The sequence below is a fragment of the Rutilus rutilus genome, assembly GCF_951802725.1.
Source record: "Rutilus rutilus genome assembly, chromosome: 1".
In the NCBI taxonomy this organism is placed as follows: Eukaryota; Metazoa; Chordata; class Actinopteri; order Cypriniformes; family Leuciscidae; genus Rutilus; species Rutilus rutilus.
In genome coordinates, this window is record NC_140209.1 from 66,698,294 (window position 1) to 66,723,966 (window position 25,673).

The 25,673-nt window shown below is 37.9% G+C and overlaps 2 protein-coding genes across 2 annotated transcripts in view; one reads left to right on the plus strand and one right to left on the minus strand.

The window, feature by feature from the left end:
- LOC311298817 (protein NLRC3-like) overlaps positions 1 to 25,673 on the plus strand; it is a gene marked incomplete at its 3' end in the record, with an annotated part of 87,515 nt that overhangs the window by 30,849 nt on the left and 30,993 nt on the right. The window lies entirely within an intron of this gene.
- Positions 14,002 to 17,583, minus strand: LOC311295818 (uncharacterized protein). Its single transcript, XM_084417342.1, has 5 exons — positions 17,455 to 17,583; positions 15,880 to 16,074; positions 15,707 to 15,792; positions 15,554 to 15,608; positions 14,002 to 15,403 (listed from the first exon to the last, which is right to left on the minus strand). The coding sequence occupies exons 1-5, from the start codon at positions 17,458 to 17,460 to the stop codon at positions 14,501 to 14,503; spliced, it is 1,245 nt and encodes a 414-aa protein (XP_084273468.1). The 5' UTR covers positions 17,461 to 17,583; the 3' UTR covers positions 14,002 to 14,500.

A 25,673-nucleotide genomic window follows, 5' to 3' on the forward strand; every position in this document is an offset into this window, starting at 1 on the left:
AAATTAAATCCCCCATAAAAGTACAGAGAAAATGTTATTATAACAGCACTGCATTTCAAAAGATGTCATATTGTTCATTACTATTGTTATGAAGCATCAGAGTCTGGGGGATCCATTCGCAGCGTGATTTATTAATAAGAGTAGTCAAACAGGCAAAGGTCAGAACCAGCAGATACAGCAGTGAAGACAAGGCAGAAGATCAGGGCAGGCAGCAAACAATCAAAGTCAGAGATCCAAGCAGAGGTAACGTAGGCAGGCAGCAGACAGGGAGAAATCCAGAAACGGGCAAGGTCGAAAATACAAAAGGCAGTCACAGGAATAACCGCTCAGTAGAGTTCACAACAGTAAAACAAGACTTCGCAGTGAGGGTGAGAATGTGTGAGGCATAAATAGTCCATAGAATGAGGATCAGGTGTGACTGTAATCAGGAACAGTGCAGGTGAATAATGCAGTGCAGGTGTATGAAGTAATCAGTCCAGGTAGATGCAGGATGGGAAATTGAGTCTGTGAGTGAATATGATAGTCTTATGTGGAGTGCCCTCTGGTGGCTCTCAAGGGCACTCCAGCTGGTGACCGTTACAACTATAATGTTAAAGATCAACAACAATCCTAGACATAAACACATGAACAGCCACAATTGTTGTTTTTATGGAAGTAAAATAATGTCAAATGTTTTTGAAACAAAAAGCCTGTTGAATTGCACTACTTGAAAAAAATATGCATTTTAATGCATTGTATTTTTAGGGCTTGCATTTTTATGGGCTGAAATTGAACATGGTTGAATATTTAAGCAGTGAATTTTTCAATTCAAAACATCTCAAACACATTTTCATTATTAAAAATTCAATAATCCATATTCACCTTTCATATTTCACTTCCAAAATATTCAAACTGTTTAAAAATACAACCTATAATATTCAACAGGGAATTTTCTTTGTCTTTGCAAATTCTCTTCCACAAATTTAATGGTTCAAATTCGACAGAAAATTCTACGTTGACATCCAGGAAAAGCAGTAGATTGCCAAGCATACTCTCCATCTGCTGTTAGTCGACCTCACCAGCAGGAGGTGCAAGCGCGTGTTGTTGACAAACAACAGCCCCATGCTTAGATAAAAACACAGAAGCGACTTAAAGCAGCTCCTATTAGTGGGTACCGAATGTTTCCGGTACTACAGAAATGCTGGTATCGACACATTTTCAGCACCGATTTGTTACCGAAGTACCGGTACTTTGACAACTCTAGCGATAACACTGTAGAAGTTCTGAATGGCCGTAACTTAAACATTTTGTGGCCAATTGTCTGGTGAGAGAAAAAGTTCATTTTCAAACCCTGGTGACAAGACATTATGAAACTGTTCCCAGTGTTCAAACCGCTGCACCACATGACAGTCAGATAAGACACTATGCAAATATGAAAGATTTGTCTAGTTTTTACCATTACACATTTTTGAGTTGTAATCTTTTGGGCAAGACTAAATACAATGACTGACAATACAATTACAAAACAGGCTTTAAAAGTTGTATTTAGAAAGGAACAAATGGAACAACACATAGATTTGTTACAGCATTAAAAAATTAAGAAATAACTAGGCAATAGTTTTAAAGTAGGACCATTAAGAGGGGGAAATCTGCAGAGGTGATGAGAGGAGATCTGCATTTTAGAGCCGGAGTGTGAAGGTGAATAGTTGGGTTCATACACTGAAGAGTGAGAAAAAAAAGAAAAAAAAAGTACGAGACATTGTGATTCACACAAGAAAAACACAAAGATAACACCAGAGGTTGTTTGATCACACAACAGAGACTTAAAGGAACCGTATGTAGGATTGTGGTCAAAACTGGTACTGCAATCACTTTAAAAATACTGTAGAGCGGTGTATCCCCTCCCTCTACCCCCTGACTCGAGGTTGCCAGATAAGCTGCAGGATTCAGCAGAAACGTAGGCTGCTTCAATGAGCTTCCAATGGCAAGTGACGACGAGATGCACACAGTAAGTTTTTTTTTATTTAGCAATTATAACGCGGGACAAATTCAATATCACCAATGGCTATCACAGGGTTGTTTTCAGTCCTATCAGAAAATATTGTTAGAGTAACTAAATTACATTAGCAATGGTCATACAGGTCAACTTGCAGCATGTGTAACTTAGTCCACGATATACTGTACGTGAAGAAAGAATGACGAATCATTTTTTCTGAGGTAAAGTTAGGCTTCTGTCTCAATTATGTTTCAAATTGCCATAATGGGCATGCTAATGTTGTTTTCCTCAGCGTCTCAGCATAAGTACAGAGAAACGGGCTCCTATAATGCATTGCTGTTAGCATACGTCCATGTGAGCTAATGTTACGTTACTTTGCACGAACATGCATAACTTTGTTCGACTGTCATGAATATATGAAATGTCCATTGACATCAAGTACAAGTTAGCCAAGCTTAGATGAATCTTACCTGTCCAGGAGAAAATTAGCAACGTTGGCGTCTGTTTTCAAATTCTTCTCCGTTTTCAGCCGTCTCCATCTTTCAAAAGCATCTCCAATACAAATTCTGGTTTTATTTCGGACTTTGTCACGACGAATTTCTGAATTATAACGAGGTCTTTTTGATTTAGTAACGTTAGACATTTTTATCCGACTAGAGTTAGGGTAGGTTAGAGCAAAGCTGGCAACCCGGATCCAGAAACACTACTGACTTCGTGATTGGTAGATAGGTGGAGGGAGGCGCGTCAGGCCAAAACACAAAATGACAACATCAACATCAGTTGAGGGCTGCAAGTCCACTTTTTAAATGACAATATCCTAGCCATACTAATATTGTCAGTGATATAAGTATTTGAAATGAACATGATTTCTTAATGCCTAGTGACACATCAGAGCCATTTTATGATTAATTGAAATAGATTTCTTACATACAGCTCCTTTAAAACAGACCTTCCTCTTCTTAAAGACCTCTGAGCAACAGGGCTGAAATCTCTTAAAATCCACAGAGATTCAGACTTGAATGAAGGCCTGGTACTAGAGCATTAATGCAGTATGGAATGAACACACACACACACACACGAACACACACACACATCACTCTTCACTCATGTTCCTGTCCGCATATTGCTGTTTTTTTGTTGTTGTTGGTTTTATTTACTAAAATGTAGTTTCTTATTCTAAAGTTAATCATTTTATACATTTGGATTATTGAAATAAATATGTAATTGCAATCAAGTATTTTCTTTTAGTGGCAACTTAAGTGGCATTATTGCAAATGTATGTGGCATTATTGCAATAATAAGACACTTCAAAAGACCTCAAACAAAAACGAAAAAAATCAAAACTTTGACAAAAATACTGATTTAATGTATTTTAAAATGATTAAATATATATTCATAACAAAAGCTGTTAGAAGAGCAGTAAGTCACATCCAGAAAAATGAATGGATCTCTATGGGGCAATTACACTTTCTGGCTAAAACTATATTATCTGCAAAACAAATTCTGACCAGATGGCAGAATTATGCATCTAACAAATATATCAATATCCAGAAACAACTCATATTTAATTTTGATCATTATTAATGAATGTGTTTTTTTTTTCTTAAAAATGTAATATTTCATATGCATGCTAATGGTGTAGCTGAGGAGTTTTGCAGTAAATAGGTAGGCTACAAAAGTACTTCAGATCTCCCAAAACACAGCATTAATGTACAGATGAGAAGTAAACAAAACAATTATATATTTGTATTATTAAAAATGTTTTTTTTTTTTTTTTAAGTTCTTAAACAAGTGCAGTACGACAACACAGCAATGTGCATTCTGGTCCAACCAAGTCTAACAAGGAAACACTGGCAATATGCGAGAGATCTCTTGAGATTCTTTGTGCTACAGTGCAGAGAACTGTGGAGAAGCTTTCCTTGTGTACAATGTCCAGCAGATGCTCACTATTGCAGATGTTGGGGGATGGTGGTGTGTGTGTGTGTGCACATTTAACATTGTGCTTGTAGTATAGTGTTGCTTCATCATTTCTGTGATTGTCATGACAAGTTATCGGTTTTATGGTCTAGTGGGGCATTATGGATCCTATATGGGGTCAAAAAAGACCCCAAACATCCGGAGCGTGACTTTAACAACATACAGCCAGATATTGCATTTATTTATTTATTTATTCAAACCTTGTTTAGGGCTGTCCAATAGCACATAACTCTGACAAGACTTTTTACATTTCCTTGATTGGAATAATAGCAGGGTAAACTTAGTGGCATGGGAGGCCAGAGCAAATTAATTTACCATTTTATCTAATAGTGAAAGAACAAATCCACTATTGAATTCCCACGATTTTTTCAATATAAAATAAAAATAGAGAAATGGATTAAGGCAGCCAGAATAGAGAAACGTCAAATTTACTGTCACTCCCTCGGCAGCGCTATTAGAAACACCAGCTACTGTTACTTTATTTATTTATTTATTTATTTAGTCATTTTATGTCAGGGCAGAATAACACAAGGTATATTAAATGTATACATTACATTTTTCAAAAAACAAGAAAATATATGAACTGTATAAAGTTATATAGTGTTTAAATTCTCACTGAAAGAGCGAGGCAGAGTGTGTGTAAGCTGTGGTCAGAGCCAGAGCGCATAGCGGACGTCTCCTGGATCGCCACAGTAAAGGTACAGCAGCCTACCCCACCCAGCAAAAACTCGTTGAAAAGACGTCGAAAGACGACATTGCCAGACGTCTAAACAATGTTAAAATTTGGTTGAAAGGTGAAAAGCCGTCTTTTTCAGGTCGTTGACAAGACGCCAATAAAATGACGTCCCAATCGCGTCTAAATTAGGTTGTAAAGTGAGTTGAAAAGACGTCTATTTCAGGCCTTGAATTCAACCGTGAATTCATGATTATATTTAATATTCATAATAAGAAAATTCACAAAAGAGTAGCAAACCATTTATTGACACATCAAATGCATCTTTCACATAAAAAAACACTTTCCTGATCACATCTTAAGCCTGCATTTGATCAAGCATACCCTAAAAAACAGTTATATTGTGAAATATTACTACAATAAAAATAACTTTTCATAAATATACATGTAAATATATAAAGTGTGTAATTTATTCCTGATGCAAAGCTGAATTTTCAGCATCATTACTTCAGTCTTCAGTGTCACATGATCCTTCAGAATTCATCATAATATGATGATTTGATTCTCAAGAAACATTTATGATTATTATCAGTTGTACGGCTTCATATTTTTGTGGAAACTATGATACAGTTTTCAGTATTCTTTGAATAGAACTTTCAAAAGAGCAATATTTATTTGAAACATTTTTTTAAACAATTTAAAAGTTTTTACTGTGACTTTTGATCAAATTAATCTATCTTTTCTGTATAAACATTTTTTCAAAACAATAAATCTTTAAAATATTGAAAATGTTTATAAAACAGAACAATGACCAATTATAACCACATTAGAAAACATTAAAGGGATAGTTCACACAAAAATGTAAATTCTGTCATTACTTACTTACCCTCATGTCGCTCCAAACCCGTAAGACTTTTGTGGAGAGCACAAATGAAGATATTTTTAACAGATGCCTTGTGTGCGCAAACAATTACGTCTTTATTCACAAATGATGTATCTCCGCCATGTATATTGCGCCATGAGATGGCCAGCTCTCTCGCCAACACAACCCTGATGAATCGTGGTGCTCCGTGAACACGTGTCAGAGATGTATATTTTGTGAATAAAGATGCAATGGTTTTTTTATGCACACACAAAGCATTCACTTCACTTCATAAAGTTGAGGTTAAACCACTGGAGTCATATTGATTATTGTTATAATGTCTTTCCTACCTTGAAAGTTGTAGTTGCATAAACTGTGAAATGGAGGGACAGAAAGCTCTCAGATTTCATTAAAAAGATCTACATTTGTGTTTCAAAGATGAACGAAAGTCTTACAGGTTTGCAACGACATGAAGGTGAGTGATGAAAATGTTTGGTTAAATTTGACACATTAGGTAAATCAGTTCCTCAGAGGCACCAGTAGATCTCTTCCTGATCTCTGATCTGCTCCTTCCACCATCCCAATCCTGGATTATTGAGCCACGACAGAAGTTTCCACTTTGAATGCTTTAGCCTGGCTGTTTTTTCTCCAGCATCTAAAGTGAGAAAGAGAACAATAACCAAAATGTAAATGTAAAAAAACAATGGTTGTCCAAAATGTGAAGTATACACTTGAGTTTTCCCTCTACATATACGTGCAAGATTTCAGTCATAGATAAATTGTAAATGTTTGCTTGATTAGACATTTTTGTTTATCAGACATGTTTATGCTGAAATATAATATTGGTTTGTGTTTTAAAATCACCTATCACATGTCATTTTTGTAGCGAACTGTCTCGTGTGATTAAAGTTTTGAGCTTCAGAACTTCCGATAACATATGCCGCTTTTCCACTACACAGTACCAGCTCGCCTCGGCTCGACTCGACTCGGCTTTGTTTGGTTTTCCACTGTGTAAAAGTTGTACCTGTACCTGCTTCCAGGTACTTTTTTTCGTACCACCTCCGGCGAGGTTCAAAGTGAGCTGAGGCGATACTAAAATGTGATGTGAAAACACGGCAGACTGCTGATTGGTCAGAGAGAATCGTCACTATTCACTGCGTCATCATTGCACGCGCCAGACGGAGTATCCTGAATAAAAAACAGCAAAAACAAAAACATCCAAAAACAGCATACACTCGATTTCCTCCATTGTCCTGTGTGTGTGGGCAGCGGGTGTGTGTCGCGTAGAAGATTAAGTCAGGGCAGTTTCCTGCGGCGTCGCTATGACAACCAGGTACTATTGTGGAGGTACTATCTGCAATGGAAAACAGAGCAAAAAGCGAGCCGAGGCGAGTCGAGTCGAGTTGAGCTGGTACTGGTAATGGAAAAGCGCCAATAGTGAGTTTTTAGGGAGCGAATGTTTCAGTGCACTGTAAGGATTTTGTGATTTAAGACGGCCTTTAACCACTGACTACTGAGCTAGAGACCTGAGTGATATGCACCCAGAGTTTAGCACCTTGATTAGCTTGTTCAGGTGTGCTGGACTAGGTTAGAGTAAACCTCTGCATGTAAGTGGACCTTGAGAGACAATGTTGAGATCTCCTACAATATGTTCTGAACTTACAACACTGGTGTCCAGACCAAAGTTCTGCAGAGTTTCTGGTGATCCTGGGTCAGCTGCTCAGGTCTGCTTAATTGGGTTTGGAGCTAAACTCTGTGATGCAGAGTTTAGGCAAACAACACTGTAAAGGGGAGAAGACAAACAATATTATTTTGTTATAAATAATTTGTTCTGTGTTCATCTGCTTACCTGTACAAAGTATGCATCATGAATAAGCGGTATATATTGAATTTGATCTTTTAATAACACTGTTTTACTATTAATACTAACTACAAACCTGATAAAAATGACTGGGCAGTGGAGGAAAGCCTTATTTGGCCCTCCAGGTGGGCGTACTGGTGTGACGTCACGTGATAACTATGAATTAACCATACAGTGCATACTTTTAGGTTAAATAAATTAGCTTATTTCCATTCATCCATTGACCAATTGTCAGCAAAACCTTTACAAAACTATCAAAATATCTCATCTACACATAAGATGTGATTAAAAGCCCAAACTTACAGCTCAAGTCTATAGTTAACCTAACGTTACCTCTAGTTAGCTAGATGCTAACGGACTTTTTCGAAGACACTAAACCATTTCTATAAAGTAAATATTCAACGGAAGCGAGTGATTTACATGAAAGAAAGTCTCAGAAACAGTTGTATGTACTATTTGTGTAATTTTATGGACTAAACTTACCTTAAAATAGTTAAAACAACAGTGAGAGACAGAGTTTTCCTGATTGTCAGTTGAGCTGCTGCCTCGTTTCCATGGTAACGCCCTCCGCTCCAGTTCAAATGCGGCTTGAATGTTCAGCGCGTGCGCCCATTAAAACACGTAGAAGTCACGCATTTACATACATTTAGATTGATGGAGTGAATTATTTGATAATCAGCTAAAATATCCTGAAACTTGATATATTATTAAATGGATAGTAGGACTGTGGCCATCGCAAACTGTAAATGGAATGAAAATATGAAAGCATTGAAAATGTAAAACAATGTTTTTGAAGTCATTTATATATATATATATAATAGGCTACAATGGGCGGCACCAGAGAATTTTTAACGCATGTGCTGAGGGGGTGCTAGATCAATGACGGGGAGCTGCGCAAAACTTGGCCACTAAATATTTAATGATCACAATTAAAGTTTTAATTTTATTAAATTGAACAAGCGCAAATATTCTAAAAGATGTAGGCTATTATTAATAATAATGTTATTTCAACATAATATCTCATTATTTCGACATAATATGTGTGTGTGCAACAAGCAAGATGTGCATTTGTAAATCCGGTGATGCGTGCATTGATTTTTATTAATAAACTAGTGTTTTCTGACAGTGTCGGCTGCAAAGATGAAGTTGACGATCGCCATCTCCGTAGTGAACGCGCCTATAGAGAGAAATGCACATAATGGATTACATAATCAGAGAGTAGCTTTTTTCTTTTAGTTTTGAATTATTTCGTTTGAAAACATTTCAAGCTTTGTGTATTTGATGTTTTTCTCATGTCTGTGCATACACTGAGTTTCGTTAAGTTAGGATGAGATGCGCTCCAGTGCAGTGCAAGTGGCCGCACGGGCGGCTCCATGATTATATTGTATGTTATATTTGCTTCTTATTTATTAAATCCAGGCAATTGGTTGATGAAATGAATTTATTAAAATTAAGATACAATTTATACAAAACGAAATTCACTTTAAAGAAAGGCTTTCTACAAAAGTTAATGAAGTGGTCAAAATCATGCCTGACCCACTCCATGTCTCATATTGCGCATCCTATCTTACTCGTGCTGTTCACTTTTCATAAATCAACATAGATGGAAAAAAATAACATTATAATATTTTAACAAATATGAAACTAAATGCGCTTATTTAATGGCTACAACAGTATAGGCCTACAGACTCTCTATTTGTACAAATTGCTGCACATTCATTTAATTCTGAATTTTGCACACACAAGTTGAAAGGCATTTGTTCAAATCAAGTTCACGGATAATTGTGCGTGCATTTATTAATCATTATGATACTAAAATCATAACAAAGTAGGCTATGCTATGTACAAAAAATCAGATGAGCGTTTAATTGCACGTTAAGCATTTTCCTCCCATAGAAAACCATTATAAGAACGCTTAATGTGGCTTGATGCAGATTAGAATGCCCCCTTATGTCGAAATAACGAGGTATTATGTCGAAATAACATATATTATGTCGAAATAACGAGATTTTAAATAACGACTTAATATCTCAAAAATAACAAGAAGAGTTTTTTTTTTTTTTTTTAAATGCGGTTCAGGGCTTCCATATTTAGAAATGGTAAACGTGGTGTAGAAATAAAATAGCAAAAACTACATGATATAATTATGAACATCTCATATAGGCTACACAAATTTACAGATGTAACACGAGGAACAATTGATAAGCTTTATATTCTAAGTATTTTTTAAATGTATTTCAAATATACAAAATGTATTTCAATATATTTAACATTGCTTCACATGTGAATATGAAGAGTTCAGATGCGCCTCTAAGTGCCATCTGAAATTTTCTTATAGAATGATCATTTTTATCAAGCTCGTATAATTTAAGTTCAGTAATTTCACTTAAATGACAATTAATAGGTAATTTTAATTGCCATTTAAGTGAAATTACTGAACTTAAATATACAAGCTTGATAAAAAATGATCATTCTATAAGAAAATTTCAGATGGCACTTAGAGGCTTTTGCATCTGAACTCTTCATATATTAATATGCAGTTAGGCTATTTAAGTGCTGTTGTTTATCGGGGTCTACGGTGTTTAAACTACTGTGATGTTTAATGTTTTTATGGATGCATTATAGGCATATTTAATGTAGTAATTGTTGACAAATGTTCAGAAATAGGTGTAATAATATTCAGCACTAGCGTTTTCAACGAGATATAAACCACTAGGGAGCGCTTTTTGCTGGATTGGTGCCAAATCATGTAGGTATTTATATGGTTTGCGAACGTATAGGTGCTTACAGATAATGTATTTCTGGGATGTGCAGTGACACGTAACTTTGAAACTATTTCTACAATCTATTTCTTTACTTGCTACAATAGACTTTAATTGTATTTATGCTATATTAGGGCTATGGGCTACGTGCACAGGCGAAGGAACAAACTTCCGGTTTGTCTAGAAGTTGGCGTATTCATTTCCGGTCGTTCTATTTACATCCTAGCAACCAAAGCGGAGCCGTCGGCGTTGTTCGCAAAATGAGTGGTGCTGGTGTACGAAAGAAGTACAATGTACGAGGTACATTTAAATTGATGAAAACTGTGGCCGGCTCAAATAATCACTGCTGTGTGCCAAGTTGCTCGGCTTCAAGTCGACACAACAGCGTATTAAGTTTTCATCGGTTTCCTCAGGAGGCTATCCTATGTGCTAAGTGGCTGCACAGAATACGGAGGGCGGAATTCAAAGTAACTCAAAACACGAAGGTATGCAGTCGTCACTTTGAAGAACATTTAATCCGGACGACTGCTAAGGGTAGACGGGTTTTATCACGTAATGCAGTGCCATCGTTGTTCCACTGGAACGACTACTCTGTGAAAAGACGTGCCGGGGTTTGGGAACGGCGTACTAAACCCTCGAGTCCAGAGCCTGAGCTGGAGGACATCGAGGATGAGGCCATCTCAGAGGAAGCCGTCCCGATGGAGCACGAAGCCCGACCCACCGTTTGTGTTGATAAGGAAGAGTACGAGAGGATGAAGGCAGAAATTGAGGCCTTGAGAGAACAAGTCCAAACTCTCCATCTAAACAGTTCTTTTGGACTTCAGCGATTTGCCTCGTCACCTGAGGACATTAGATTTTACACCAGGTAAGATGTACAATCCCACTTTCTGTTTTCAGTGTTGGACAGTAACTAAGTAAATGTAATCCAGTACCTACTTTTCTTGGGGAGGCTAATTATGTGAATTACTACGTAATTGTTTTTGTTTGCTCTGGCCTGGCCTATCGGCAGTGGATCCTCCTAGTCTGTCATTGCAATGGCCACTATCATACTTGGACTATTGACCCCTCCGTGCACAATATTAATGTTAGCATAACCAAACTCAACACAGCATCAGTCGAAACATTTTACATTTACCTTGAAAAATAGAAAACAAAACAAAAGTAATATTTAAAAAAATAAAACATTGAACAGAATGAGAGCTTAGGCTGTGTAATTTCAACAGCAGTGAATATTAGCCTAAGTGTTTTACTTGACACTGATGTACAGTATTTGTGTACTTTGTCTGCCATTGTCCGTTTCTGTGTGTTACTACAATTTTCTCCGTTTTCCCTTTCTGATGAGGATACTATATTTCAGATTCCCATCTTACAAGCACCTGATGGCGTTTTGGAGCCTGATAGAGAGTGCAACATCCAAAATGATCAGGGTGACCAGCAGAGCCAAGAGAGCATCTTCCACCAGCACAGTCACTGAAAGCCCAGTCACCAGACCAACTGTAAGTGTGCCCTTCTCATGGTTTTATACACATGGTTATCTGTGTGGGATTTCATTTTTATGTGGGTGAATGTATGTATTTGTGTGTACTGGGGTGGAACGGTACACAGAAGTCACGGTTCAGTTCATACCTCGGTTCAGACATCACGGTTCGGTACGAGTTCGGTACAATGGAGGGAAAAACAAAACAAAAATGTAGAAGGCAATTTTTTTTTTTATTGTGCATGTCTCAGGCTGTACCACCACAAGAAAATAAATGTCTTAAGCCTTGTATTTTTTAAATAAGTTTTATTAATAAAGTAAAGGCATAGAACCAGTTTATTTGTAGTGCATTGACAATAGTTTTATACAATTAATTTATTAATTAAATTAATAAAAAGACAAAGACCTTGATATATGTTTGGTAATTGTACCTGAATGAATTTAAAATTAATTTGCTATATTTCAGATCCATATATTTGTTTTCCTTAATTTTAATTAACACTAACTTTATTCTCATCTGAATTATAAATGATTGATTTCTGTGTAAAATAATGCTACCATTAAAAGACCATCTTTTTTAGTCAATGTAGAATGTGTAGTAAGTCAGTGTTGTGCCTGAACGCGTTCATTGAACGATAGTTCATGAACTCGTTCATATTTTGGGCGAACGTGAACTGAACGTACCGTATTACTGCCTGATGAACGTTACTGCGAACTCGTTCATTCTGGTGTCTGTGAACGCCACGCTCTCTCAGTTTAACACTTCGTTCAATAGGATGCCAGATTTCAATAGAACCTCTTCCAGGCGAAAACCCACCTAAAACCGGCCTTAATATGTAGCGGAAAAAACACCCAATCTGGCAACACCAGCCACCAGTGTAGACTGACTCTCTTGTTCGATCTCGTTCATCAAAATGAACAAATGTTTTTTCGAATCATTTCGTTCATTTAAGGGGCTTTTAATGTTATACTATTAACTGGCAAATTCCCCGAACACACCCACCTACGCCATCTTGATCATATTCTGAATTAAGAAATCATTATAATGCAGTCAAAAATCGTTTAGGCTACAGGGAACATATAATTACTTTACCTCGAGTCTTTCGTTCATTTGTCACGTGACAGATGCAATGTATGGATTGTTCATGAACGACTCATCACTTACGTTACAAATCAAATCAAAACAAAAAGCAGCAAGGAGGCGTCGTATGATCATTTAAACGAGTTTTATGACAAGGTCAGTGAGGATGGGAAAAATCTGACGCATAGCTTCAGTGTTAAAACTGATAAAATAATTGTCTGTGGTTCTTCTATGTTGGCTGTGGCAATAATTTTGAAAAATAATATCTTGCAGCAACATGGAAAAAAAGAACGAACTAGTTCATTTTTGGAACAGTGAACTTAGTTCAGAATTTTGAGTATATGAACTATGAACTGAACTAGTTCATTTTAAAATTTGTGAACTGAACTTTGAACTAGTTCATGTAGAAAGTGAACTTTCCCAACACTGGCAATAAACAGATTGGTCCTCTGTTTGAGGACAAGAAATGAAAACCAATGCAATATGATCAATGTCCAAAAGATGGCACCAACAGACTGTTTTAAAATGGGGTCGGATAAATATTTTTTACTTTTAAACAGTGTCTGTGTGATTTTGGTTGGGTAACAGATGTAGGTTTGTTTGTACAGTTTGAAAAGAGTTTACAGTTTGACAAAAGCACAATGTTGTGGTTTATTGCATGTCTAACAGTAGTTCTGCATTACATTCATTAATTTGCACGCAAATTTTATTTATTTTTTGTACCGTGTATTCTCCGTGTATATTCATGCACCGAACCGTGACGCCCGTACCATTTCGGTTCAATACGAATACATGTACTGTTTCACCCCTAGTTTGTATATAGTATAAGCTACTGGATGTCTAAAATGTCCTTCAGGATGAATAAAGTATCTATCTATATATTTCTCCCCAACCCTTAGAAACTGCTGGCGATAGATGAGCTCTTCTTGTTCCTGACATACCTGTCCACTGGCTGCACACAGAGGGAACTGGCTCATCGCTTCAAAATACATAGGACAACAGTAAGTCGCATCATCGTCACCTGGGCCAACTTCCTCTACACTCTGCTGGGCTCAGTCTGTTTTTGGATGTCTCCTGCAGCTGTTAAGGACAATCTTCCACCAGAGTTCAATGCATACAGTGACACACAAGTCATCCTTGACTACACTGAACTACGGTGCCAGACACCATCTTCCCTGGTTCTACAAAGTGAAGTGTTTTCACACTACAAATCACATTGCACTTTTAAAGCCATGGTTGGTATGTCCCCTCATGGAGCTCTGACATTCATCTCGCCCCTGTTCGAGGGCTCCATGAGCGACAAGGAAATATTCCGTCAGTCTGGGATCAAAAACCTCCTTACCCCTGACACAGCAATTATGGTGGACAAAGGGTTCTTGGTGGACGACCTGGCCCCTGGGACTGTTTACCGCCCAGCCTTTGTCATCCAGAGGGCCCAAATGGCAGAGGCAGATGTGCTGGAAACACAGTCAATTGCTCGCTTGAGGGTACATGTAGAGAGGCTAATCAGAAGAGTGAAGGAAAACAAACTGTTTGAAACCACAATCCCGCTTGCCATATCAGGGAGTATTAATCAAATTTTTACAGTCGCCTGTCTACTCTCTAATTTCCAAAATGGCCCTCTGGTCAAGACCTGGGCAAATGAGGTTTGAAATGTTGACCTTGTGTTGAATGGTGTGTGTGTGCATGTGCATTCTTAGAACAAATATGTTACTTATGTATATAAATGTTATTTATTATATGGACTCTGTTTGTCTAAACCAACATTGTAAAAAGTAAATCAGTCAAGTTTGCATGTTTGTTCAGATTGCATTGTTTATTAAGTTGATCAGTTACATGCATTTTCGCATATAAACATTGAAATAAAATTGGTCAACTTTGTCTCTGATGACCTTGAACACTTCTACGTCTCTGTATATTCTATCAATCAATGTGTCTTCCTCCGCCGACACAACAAAATCACACCACGTCATGCCACTTACCAACAGCTGCCCCTGAATTTGGTAGTAGTACGCATGTGATGTCTTCAGCTCCATTTTGCCTAAGGTCATTTTAACATAGGGACAGTCAACGTAGTTTTTAACATTTGGGCACTTAATTTCTAGAAGACCAAAAGGAGATGGTTCTGTCGGGTCAAAAACTAGTCCATCCGGAGATGCTCCCAGCCAAGGCGTGTCTGGGTGGATTATAAATCCACACGGATAGTGGTTGACCCTCTTTATTTGAGTGTACTCCCATATGGCATCAGCCTCCAACTCCAGTCCTCTTCTCATGGCCTTTGTCTGATATGTTCCCTTCAGGATCCTATCAGCCAGACTTTCCTCACATTTGTTGCTGACAAAGCAGATCTCCCTGAAACGGGAGGCAGTGAGTCTTGGTCTCCGCAACTGGTGCCATTCCTCGCAGGAGCTTTGGCTTCTTGTGGAACTTTCCAGTTTATTTGCCATGTCCCAAGTCACCTGTAGGCTCTGTAAGTGCCTGCACTCTGCCTCAGTGGTGTTAGACATGTAGATTGAGGGCTGTAAGTGGTAATCTTGCAAGGGTAGGGATGGACGAGGTGGGGCGACGTGGAAGGATAGATCTCTATGTGCTGCTGCTGGCTGTTGGTAGGCAATCGGGCTTCCGGCTTGCACCATCCCAAGGGCAGAGTTGACCAATGGAACCTCACAGCTGATGTTCATGCTACACACCATTGGCGACTCTGCTCTGGAGAAGTCGGCATATGTCTCAGTCACCTTAGGATGGAGTAGTGTATAGTTTAGCAATACAACTCAACATCAACTAAGCACAATTTTAGTTCTATGCACACAGTATCTTGCACATTTTGTACAGATCCACACAACATTACAAATGGTAAGACTGGTTAAATAAGAGGGTAAACTCACTCGAAGGACGGAAAGATCAGGTAGATCCCCACTGAGGCCTTTGTAAAGCGTGCTCCTGCGAAGTGAAGTGTAAAACATGTATAAGTGGAAATGCTCTATGGCTTATAGACCTGAAATCAAAATACCCATGTATTGTTACAATATTGCTTTTACCTTATACCCTCTGTTGTTGCTTTAGGACGGCTCTTCGGTTTAGCAGACAGCACAGCCATTTTGTCCACTGGGCCTGGTTTTATACCCTGTAGTGTTTGCAGGATATACTTTAAAAGCACATCTCCAGTAAAACAACATAACTACAAAACAGTAATTAGTTTTGGTTGACTTACCAAAGTCCTAGGTTTGTGCCACTGCTGTTCTCCCTCAGTACAGCTTAGCACAGGGGGGACTACAGGCACCTTCAGCTGCGAGTAGTGGGCTGACTGGTACAAAAGAGCAACACAGTGGTTGCACAGCGCAGCTCCAGCAATGCAAGAACATTTATGGTGAATCAGCTGCACAGGCTTGCTGTCTTTAAGCACCACCTGCAATGTCAGAATGTCATAGTAAGTCACAATTTATCATAGCCTGGTCAGTATCCTCATTGCTTACAGATTCTTTTAAGATACAGTCTTGCATTGTGACTCATTTCTTTAGACCAGCAGATCACTCCTGATGTTGAATCCTCTGTCTAACATTTTGAAGTTAGGAGATAAGACAATATTCTAAGCTATGTGTTGGATTAATGTGCTGAATATTATGCCATATAATTTTCCACTTTTATTTCAGTAGTAGTAGTACCTTTCACTCCAGACTGTAGCTTAATTGAAGGATCAAAACAATGAATAAGAAAACCTTCATCCAGTGGGGACCAGCTAGGTAAACTTACCTTTTAACCTGCTTGCTCTTACATTAGTCACTATTTTCTAGTCACCATCGTCAATTCACTAAACTTTACTCTAGCTGATTCCCCACCTGCTAACATAACTAATGCAAGCAAAACCCCAGTGGGGACAAGCAATGCACAGTAAACATGTAGCATCTAGCTGCTAACACTGCAAAAAATGCTTTTCTTACTTAGTATTTTTTGTTTTGTTTCCAGTTCAAATATCTAAAAATTCTTAAATCAAGAAGCATTTACTAGAGAAGTAAAATGACATAAGAAATTCTATTTTGTTTTAGGAAGTAATTTAAGTATTTTTTGCCTGAAACAAGCAAAATTATCTGCCAATGGGGTAAGAAAAAAAAACTAAATTAGAATGGAAAACAAGATTATTTTTCTTACCCCATTGGCAGATAATTTTGCTTGTTTTAGGCAAAAAATACTTAAATTACTTCCTAAAACAAAATAGAATTTCTTATGTCATTTCACGTCTCTAGTAAATGCTTCTTGATTTAAGAATTTTTAGATATTTGAACTGGAAACAAAACAAAAATACTAATTAAGAAAGCATTTTTTTGCAGTGAAGGTACAGTAAACATGTAGCAGCTAGCACTATAATAAACATTGCTAATCCCCAGGAACATCAAAAACGCTGGGTTATTTGGCTAAGCAAACTCTTCTTATCTCATCTTCTTACATTATCTTATCTTCGTATCTTATCTTATCTTATCTTATCTTATCTTATCTTATCTTATCTATAACTAGCATCACCATACACTCAAGCTGTGAGGTTTCTCTTTTTTCGTCAGCGACCTGTAGCACATTGCCCTGACGACCACCTCTCCTGAATCCTGATCTTTTGTGGAAACTGACGGAAGGAGGAGTATATAATTTGTGTTGAATAACAACATTAGTATTTGATAACAAGCTAACATTTATATTCATTTATATTAAACATTTATATACATTTATAGTCACAAACACTAGCTGGTACGTTTACTAGGTAGCGTTAGGCAAGCGCTAGAAGTTATCAGATACTTACCCTCATAGTTGTGAATGTACGAAGAAATGTACATTTTAAATCCCTTGTCCCTCTTACTTGTCGGGGTGCGGGACAGGGCACCGACGATCCTGTGGATGTCGCTGACGCTCACTGCCGGTAAATCCGAAAGACACCGGGAAAAGGAAAAACTGCTAGCGGCGGATGCCATTTCTGTGGTAAAATTCTAGTGAAATCGACAGGCTCATAACCGGAAACTGATATGCCAACTCTGACTGAAATCGAACGTTGGCTCCGCCCATTGTGCACATAGCCTATATGTGGTCCAAAACAGACGAGCGTCTTTGGTTAAATAAACAAAGCCCAATTTTCAAAGTCTTTTTTTGGGCTAAAATTGGACCAAATCAGACGGACCAAACAAAGCCCAATTTTCAATGTCTATTTTTGGGCTAAATGAAGACTATGACGGGCCGACTTGATTTAGCCCAAAAAACAACGTCTTAATGACGTCTAGTGCTGGGTGGGACCTAGTCTACTTACTTATCAGTTTATTTTATTTACATTTAAAACTATAAATATGACATTTAAAAATATGACCAGAGTAAATAATAAATGATATTACTATGACATAGTATGAAAAGTTCATTTTCCTCAGCAATTATAACAACTAAAATAAATAAAAGAAGTTTATAGATAAGAGTGACGGTTGAGACGTTTGTTGCAACGCTCTTAAAGAAATCCCTTTCCTCAGGGACTTTTCCTCCTCAGTGAAACCCTTACTAGAGGCTTCATGTAAACCGGCACATTCTCTGAACTGGCACAAACTAACATGGCGGCATCGGGCATATAACGCTATAGCTCAAACTAACGCGATTGTTGTAGAGGTGTTTAAACAACAAAACACATCCACTTGCACATATTTGACAATCGGAATATCAGATATGTCATGCTATAGCTAACACATTTGTGAATATTTTGAATAAAAAAGGGGAAAAGGAAACAAAAGCAGATCATCAGTCATTCAGCGCTATTGTGGTTGCGGTGTGTCACGTGACTAGCAATGACGCGTCACCATGGAAACAATAAAGTGATACGTTCTAAATAACGGTCGTCTTTGAAAAAATAGCGAATAAGACATTTCTTTTTTTTTGGTCAATTTTGTTTGTTCTATTTGCATGCAGTTTGCAAAGTGACAAAATGAAGCAAAGCACAACTAGCACAACTTACTTATTTTATTTTAATTCGATGTTATCATAGGCAAAACACAATTGCTTTATTATTATTATTTACTTTTGAACAAAGTCTTATTTCATGCAAAGTGATAATATAATTGCACTTTTATTTTCTCTATTTGAAAGTTTGTAATGCTGTTATTTGATGTTATGTTTTTAAAATGTGATGTTAATAAAGAATGCCAGAAAAAGTTTGAGAAACGCTGCTCTAAACCACTGCTCTATATAGAGTGACTGGATAGCTCATGACTCATAAACAGTGAAGCCACCACGCCGCCATATTGGTATTCTCTAGTGAGCTCACGCCTTCTATTGAATCAATAGGACATTTTATGATTTGACTGAGAAAACATTGCCTAACGAGACACCGTTTTTAAATCTAAAGTCTCCCTGTACATTTTTACAACGCAAACATCCTAAGCATTTAAATGGGTATTTGTTTAAAGTCGGAAATATTTCCTGCTTATTAAAAAACGGCAATTTCTTTGCAAAAGGAAAAAAAACTGTACGAGAACACTAGCTGGCCTTCACTGAAGAGCTGTCTTCACAGGTAAGAAAAACAGTTTGATACTGTGGCCAGTGGCGTCAGGTAGCCTACTTGAGGGGACTGTATGAAACAACAATTATATAACGGTCGACTACGCCACCCGGTATATACCGGGAACTCAGACCCAAGACAGGGGACGCACAGGTTCGTAACCAGAAGAAATGGGTGAGCAGAGAGACAAGGCCAGGGAGTACTAAAGATGAAGCAGCTTTATTCAAATACACAATTTAAAACCATCAATACATTAACATCAAGGGCTCAATATTCACATGTCAAAAAGAAAAGGAAAACAAACACCACTTTACAAAACTTCAAAATAAAGAAATAATAAATACAAAAAAAAACAAATACACGAGAAAGCTTAATTAGGAGGGAGATGGCCTGCTGTGACCCTCAATTCACACAACACACTTAATATCCACACACACCCACTCTGGTGAAGTCAGGTCACTCAATAAGCACAACACTCAATGTGAACCCCGTTAAACAGCGGCTAAACCCCTCCTCTATACACTTTCTTCGTCACGCTGTTTACGAGGGAAAAGAAAAGACAAACAATAAACATTAACTAACTGGTAAAAGCCAGCCCCAAAAAGAAAGAAACAGTAGGTTCACAAACATAAAAAATAATAAGAATACACAAAAAAAACAATTCCATTTCAAAAACAATTTCACTCTCGTTTTGGAACTCAAAATAAACTTAAACAAAAGAAAAATAAATTATATTACATATACATAATATGCAAAAATGAGCACTAGACAAAATAAAGAAAAATCTCAATTACAGTTCGGAGCAAACCAAGAGACAAATCAAAATGAAACAAACATGCCACGGTCGGCCGCACACTCCAAGAGCAGAGCAAGCCAGCGAGAAAACAGCCACGCTTCCACTTTAGTTCTCACACTGCGGCGAGCAATCGTCCCGGTGTTACGGATCAACTGGGGATCATGTTAACTGGGGACGCGCGCGTGCACACAGATAGTTTTACCTGGATTTCCAGCAGATGTTGAACGCCGGTGACAGATTCGTCACAGCGAATCTTTCACTGAGCAGATTTAAAAGCTTTCCACGTTATTGGTAAATGTTTGTATCATATTAGGACACTGTTGTTTACTCTGTCGCTGCTCCGCTGAATGTTTCAGACGCATTTAAGGGAAGTTTTAATGTGTTTTAATTTCACGACACAGACTACGGCCACATTATTTTGTTACATTCGTTTCAATGAAATTGAATATCTGACGACAACTGTAAGTAGATTAAATAAATTATGCTATTGACATTGTGTCTTTGCAGTGCGTGTGTATTCGCAGATTATTGTTATGATGCCAATTTGTGGCTTAATTTAAATTGAGTAGCAATACTGCTGTGGTAAAAGGGATGTCAAGCATGTATTTATTATTTATTTTAATGTTACTGAGGAATGAGTTAAAGCATAAAGCATACAGTAGGCTACACTCCATAAATGTTCCTAAAGAGTGTTGAAAATTGAGAAGCCATAGCTTATGGATCCAGTGAATTACCCACAGCATTTATTCAGAGGAATGTTCAACAAACATATTTATTAGCTAACGGGTATGAAAGCAACAATAACAAAAGGAAGAAAGAAAAAAAAGGAAAAAAATAGGCAAATGTGCATGCATGCAGGACAGACGTATTTGCCAACAGTGGGAGATCTGACCACACAGTCCCACCTTCAACATCCTGAACATTCAATCTAAGGAAGAACAAACTATAGAAACATGTTAATGAAGAACAGTCACTTGTCTTGTTTTGCAATGTATGTGTATAAATTTTTCTTACCCATTGGCCAGTTTGGCCTTCATACCTATGCTGCTCTCCATCTAATATAATCATGTTATATTAGTAAATAAATGTCACAGTTGTATTATCTTTTTAAGAACAATTTAACACACCATCACCCTTCATTGTGAAATGTTCACATCTCCTTCTTTATATAATCACGCTCCTTTCTTGAGCAGCGATCGGGATGTTGGTTATCCTGCAAAGTTTTTGATTTGTCTAACTTTAATTGCGTCCATTTGCTGTGGCAGTATATGGCCTAACAACGACACTTAATTTATAGACCTTTTAATCTGTTCCTAACGGTTAGCAGACGACAATAATGAAAGCACATGATGTGATGAATAACAAGTAAAGAGAATATGTTAATGAGATTCATGGTACCAGTCAAATGAAGAGAACTGGCATAATTTAAATGTATATTACATAAAAAGATTGTGTCATATTTCTTTTGTTAAAGAGGTCAGCAAAAAAGTAAACAATAAAGCATTTCCTATTGTTTTAGAGAGCTAGGGTCATGCTAATCGTGTGAGGTGACAAATGATTAAGAGGTTAGTGATGTAGGCCTATGAGAATATTAGCCATAGAGAATATCAGTATATATTTGTAATAATTCATTATCACTATATCATATGTTTTGCTTATTTCAGTAATACAATTTGTGGTTGCCTCTCAGTGTTTTTCACAGGACTTTAATCACTAAAGACAAAGTGTTCTCTACATGTCCAATACAAGACATTAGATACACAACATTCAAGTTCATGCTCCTACTGAGCATAATGTACATGTACACATGTGGCAGACGCTTTTATCCAAAGCAACTTACATTGCATTTCAAGGTACACATTTACATTCTTATCAGTTCTTGCTTTCCCTGGGAATCGAACCCATGGACTTGACGTTGCAAGCACCAACGTTCTACTGTTTGAGCTACAGGAAAACTCGACACAATGTACAATTCAATATTACTATATTTGCTATATAGAATTGTTCTGAAAGAAGAGTCCAAATTAGTTTTTATTTTTTATTTATTTTTTATTTTATAAATCTGTTGAAAATGTTCATGAGATAATTAACTTCATGACCCTATAAGCAGCTGCTTTATGTCCAGGGAAAAGGATACGGAGGTGTCAGAGCTGGTTAAGAAAAGAGATCTTAATATAATCAGCAGAGTAAAATAAGCTGATAAGTGTTTTTATATGAAAAATAATAATCCATTATAAAATTAGGCTATATGCAGATCAATAAATGCAACTGGAAAAAAATGTAAATGACTTTGCAATTTGTTTCTTTTAGGTAGTCTAGCTACTTTAATTTAATCTACATCTGTTGTTATTTGTGATTAGAACTCATGACAACACACTACAGAACATATGATACACTAATGTTGAGAAGAAGATTCTTACACGTCTTCTGAAGTGCACTGACAAGTCTGTTCATCCAATGAAACCGAATGCCCCATGTTAACATAGGCGTGGTTTCTGAGCTTGACACTAAAGTATGTTAAACTTCTTTGAAATTGCATCAAATACGCAGGAATATACACTTCAAAAACAAATCGCTTTATTATGCATACCAGTGTGTATACAACTGGTGAAACGTACGTTTTTAATCATGGATCTGTGAAAAATGGCTGCGACGAATCTGTAGCCGTCTGGAAATCCAGGTAAAACTTTCTGCGTGCACGCGCGTTCCCCCAGTTAACATGATCCCCAGTTGATCCGTAACACCGGCTCGCTGTTATGCAAGTTCAAGTTCGCTCCAACAAAAAGACGACCAAAATAAGCCCAGGCAAGACAGCAGTGCGTTACATCAACAGACGCGCATCTCGTCCCGCAATATAGAGGTGAAACCCTTGCTCCTTTCACTCAATCGGAAATGTTCTCAGCGCAGCACTATGCGTATTCGCTGGCCTCAACATGCCGCCGGTTGCTCGTCAATGAACTCAAAGCCCGGGGCAGCCTGTGCATGGCAGCAGGGGTGCCGCCAGATATTCTGGGCCCTATGGAAACCAACATTTCTGGGCCCCCTACATTTTTTACAGATAAAATTTAACCCAATAAACATGCCGTGTATACTTTAAAAAAGATACTTAGCACATTGCATAGTCAAAATGTCTAAAGATGAGTACAAAGCCTACAAAAACAAGAAAAAAATATAGAAATATGTACTTGTTTACATAAAAGGGAGAACATTTATTATCTCAATTGCAATTGCAAGCACAACAGAACATAATGTACACATATTGACATATACTTTACATGAACAAGCTTTAGCTGGGTCAAACTGCTCAATCAGGAAACATCAGCTAGAACTAACCCATAATTAAATCAGTCCAGGAATAAAACTAGCTAGGCCACTGAGAGGACTGGGTAATTAGTAGGAGGACGAGGTGCAGACAATAAAGCTGACTCTGCATCTGTATAAGTCAAACACACACACACACACACACACACACACACACGTAATAACCATATTATTTTTATTGGCCTATTTAGTTTTCTTAATATAAAATATTAAAATATCTATTTTGTAAACTCCTTATAGCCAATGGTTACTACAGACACGTTTTATTCAGTTTTATATTATTTTTTCTGGGGCATTTTATTCATATTAAGAACGTCAAGTTTGACCGCATCGATCGTAGCAGCAGCACTGTCACTTCACAGAACACACGGCAAACTGATTTTGTAATTTTTGAAGCGTGTAGATTACTTTTTGTTTTGTAAAGTTATCATCATGTGGCGAACACACAGTAGATAAGACATGTTTAGAGGCTTCAATCTTCGTGAAGTTTCGCACTCAGGCTCAGCTTGTTCGGCTGAGACGGGGACGGGGGACGTGGGGGAAGGAGGGCGTGGGTGTGCAGCAGCCGCTGAATCTGTGTCTACGAGACATGATAACCCGGAGACAGCAGAGATGTTATTATTGTTGGATGTACATAATTCAGTAATTATTTTACTAAGCTAGCTAGATAAAAGCAGGTCATGTAGCAACAAAAATAAGTAATTCTGAAAGATTTGGAATACAGGAATAGGGCAAGCTACCTTTCTTTTTGAAAAACTGTGTGACATACTGTCGACTTCGGCGTTCTCTGTCTTCTCTTTCCTTCTTTTCTTTCCGTTTTTGATGCCCTGACTTTTGATGTGACATGCCTGCGTGTGTCACTGTCTGCGCTGCATCATAGCAAGTACAACAAGCAAGAGACGCTACACTAGCGATCGTAGGCAGCTCGGACAGCGCAGGTGGAACGAACCATTGTGAGGGGGAGGGGTGTGACTGAAACAGTAAATACATTATTTGTTTTTTAAATATTAAATCTATGGTCAAAACGGACAAAATACACATTTAGTGCATGAGTCCCCTAGCACATTTAATGTATGTATAAAAAAGAGAAAAGAAATAAGAAAAGAAAAAGGGGGTCTGCTCTTCTGGGCCCTAAATCAGCCTGGGCCCTTAGAATCGTCCTAACCTTCCACCCCTTTACCGCGCCCTTGCATGGCAGCACAGAGCCGAGACGGCACTTCAGCCAAAGAGTATAGAAGCCCAAGAGGCGAAACTCTGTTGTGTTATGGGTAACAGTCGGAGGCGCGTCCGCCATTATGGACTGAAAGCTGCTGAAATCGTTAGCGCCAGTCAATGGCAAAATCCATTTTAGTATGTGTTTATAGGTCATGTGTGCACTTGCTAGATTGCACATCTTTTTTGTACCTTTCCGCCTGTAATAGGACATTCATAGATTGTTTTTGTTCTTGCCATTGAAACGTTCACTGTGTGCACTTTCACTGAAGATGTTGAAAAAACAAGTTGTTTATATTTTTGTGATATTCTATGTAATTCTATGTGCCGAGACGGCACTTCAGCTACTCTCCCATTCATAAATGGCGACTTACTCCAGTCTATCACATGATCCTTTAGAAATCACTCTAATATGATGATTCATTATGAGTGTTGGAAACAGTTCTGTGTGTGTGTCTGTGTGTGTGTGTGTGTGTGTGTGTGTGTGTGTGATTCTGTGTCTCTGAGATGATGTTCACTCGCAGAACTCAAGCTTCTGAAGAGAGAGAGAGAGTGTGTGTGTGTGTGTGTGTGTGATTCTGTGTCTCTGAGATGATGTTCACTCGCAGAACTCAAGCTTCTGAAGAGAGAGAGAGAGAGAGAGTGTGTGTGTGTGTGTGTGTGTGTGTGTGATTCTGTGTCTCTGAGATGATGTTCACTCGCAGAACTCAAGCTTCTGAAGAGAGAGAGAGAGAGAGAGAGAGAGAGAGAGTGTGTGTGTGTGTGTGATTCTGTGTGTCTCTGAGATGATGTTCACTCGCAGAACTCAAGCTTCTGAAGAGAGAGAGAGAGAGAGAGAGAGAGAGTGTGTGTGTGTGTGTGTGTGTGATTCGGTGTCTCTGAGATGACGTTCACTCGCAGAACTCAAGCTTCTGAAGAGAGAGAGAGAGAGAGTGTGTGTGTGTGTGTGTGTGTGTGAGATTCTGTGTCTCTGAGATGATGTTCACTCGCAGAACTCAAGCTTCTGAAGAGAGAGAGAGAGAGAGAGAGAGAGAGAGAGTGTGTGTGTGAGATTCTGTGTCTCTGAGATGATGTTCACTCGCAGAACTCAAGCTTCTGAAGAGAGAGTGTGTGTGTGTGTGTGTGTGTGTGTGTGTGTGTGTGTGTGTGTGTGTGTGTGTGT

Bases quoted from the DNA above. Each gene is read 5' to 3' on its own strand.
- LOC311295818 (XM_084417342.1), bottom strand. The intron at 15,793-15,879 runs GTAAGTCAACCA...CAAACACTACAG, and splicing joins GGCACAAACCTAGGACTTTG to GGTATAAAACCAGGCCCAGT. The intron at 15,404-15,553 runs GTGAGTTTACCC...CTCCATCCTAAG, and splicing joins CTGATCTTTCCGTCCTTCGA to GTGACTGAGACATATGCCGA.